The sequence below is a fragment of the Phaethon lepturus genome, unplaced genomic scaffold (genome assembly GCF_000687285.1).
Source record: "Phaethon lepturus isolate BGI_N335 unplaced genomic scaffold, ASM68728v1 scaffold42038, whole genome shotgun sequence".
NCBI classification, from domain to species: domain Eukaryota; kingdom Metazoa; phylum Chordata; class Aves; order Phaethontiformes; family Phaethontidae; genus Phaethon; species Phaethon lepturus.
The window spans coordinates 1,132-2,647 of record NW_010556214.1 but is presented as its reverse complement, the minus strand read 5'-3'; the positions used below and the strand labels follow the sequence as shown (position 1 = coordinate 2,647).

The 1,516-nt window shown below is 57.0% G+C and overlaps 1 protein-coding gene across 1 annotated transcript in view; it reads left to right on the top strand.

Moving 5' to 3' along the window:
- Positions 1-117: 117 nt before the first annotated feature.
- The window catches only part of LOC104624925 (serine incorporator 2-like), a gene marked incomplete at its 3' end in the record, with an annotated part of 2,068 nt that continues 669 nt past the window's right edge, over positions 118-1,516 (top strand). Inside the window, exons 1-4 of the mRNA XM_010292413.1 lie at positions 118-288; positions 857-1,044; positions 1,148-1,227; positions 1,385-1,516. The exon at positions 1,385-1,516 is cut by the window's right edge and continues 1 nt beyond it. Coding sequence (XP_010290715.1) covers positions 253-288; positions 857-1,044; positions 1,148-1,227; positions 1,385-1,516 — 436 coding nt within the window. The remainder of the gene's footprint in view (positions 289-856; positions 1,045-1,147; positions 1,228-1,384) is intronic.

Sequence of the window (1,516 nt, the reverse complement as noted above, 5' to 3'; positions counted from 1 at the left end):
GGGCCCATTCCCCGCGCTTGTCCAGGTCCCTCTGGTGCAACCTTACGGTTGTCCTTACAGTTCGACCTGGGCACGTGTTCTGGGGCCAGTTTCGGCCCCTCCAACACAGGGGTGCTCTCGTTGCAGGTGTCATGTCTCTGCGGCTCCGCACCATGCCTGCTCTGCGGCTGCTGCCCCTCAGCCAAGAACTCCACTGTCTCCCGCCTCCTCTTCACCTTCTTCCTCTTCCTCGGCACCCTCGTGTCAATCATTATGATAATCCCTGGCGTGGAGAAGGAGCTGCACAAGGTAAATAACTCCTGGAGGTCACTGAGCTTGATCGCCGTGGGGAAGAGGTTTAGCTTGTGCTGCGTATGTTATGCTGAATCAAAAAGTGAATTTTTGGGGCATGATGTTGCTTCTGTTCCTTTTTTTCTGAGCATCTCATTCGGAGAGGGTGTTATTAGCCCCAGGTTTCATGGAGGGGAAAATACAGTGGGATAATTTCATACATTATCTAGTTTTCCCAGATGTCTCCCAGGAAAGTTTCCCTATGTCCCATTTTTAGGGTTCAACTGGCCAAGTGACTTGCAAGCCATGGAGTTGGGACTTCGGATGCAGGGAGCTGAGGTCTGCCAGCTGAGCTATAGTGAAGACTGGGCTAGGCTTTTTGGGAAATGCTGGTTTCATCCCAGCTTTCCACTGACCTGCAGGGTGGCTTTAGCTGTGTCACCCCACCACTGTCCCCAGGCAGGCCAACCGCTTGCTTTGTGAGTGGCGTTGGAGCAGTTATGGGCTGGCCCATCTGTGGTGGCACCAGGGCTCATGCTGGGTGCGGGGTGCTGGGGTGGTGCTCACCCTCCCGTCGCCTTTGCAGCTCCCCGGCTTCTGCGAAGGCAGCGGGTCGGTCCTGGGGGTCCAGACCCACATCGACTGCGGCAGCTTCCTGGGCCACAAAGCCGTGTACCGCATGGGCTTTGCCATGGCCGCCTTCTTCTTCTTCTTCGCCATGATCATGGTGTGTGTGCGCAGCAGCAAGGACCCGCGAGCCGCCGTGCAGAACGGGTGAGTGTTCGTCCCTGGGCGGGGGGATGCTGGTGTGGGGGCAGATCCCCCCTTTCCTGCTGGGTTCCCACTTGCAGACCATGCCTCCTCTCTCCTCCCACAGCTTCTGGTTCTTCAAGTTCCTCATACTGGTGGGGATCACGGTGGGGGCCTTCTACATCCCTGACGGTGCCTTCACCTCAGGTGAGGAGCTGCCCCTGCTGTCCCCTGCACCTCTGGGTTAACCTTCAGCACAGGATTGAACGCGGGGCTGGAGTCGGCATCTCTGCTGCCATGTGCTCCTGCCATTGCCAAATTCCCATTATCCTTGCTTTTAACTGTTTTTATTCTTCCCCTCAAGTCTGGTTTTACTTTGGTGTGGTCGGCTCCTTCCTCTTCATCCTCATCCAGCTTATCCTCCTCATTGACTTCGCCCACTCCTGGAGCCAGCTGTGGCTGCGCAACGCGGGCGAGAGCAACGCCAAGGGCTGGT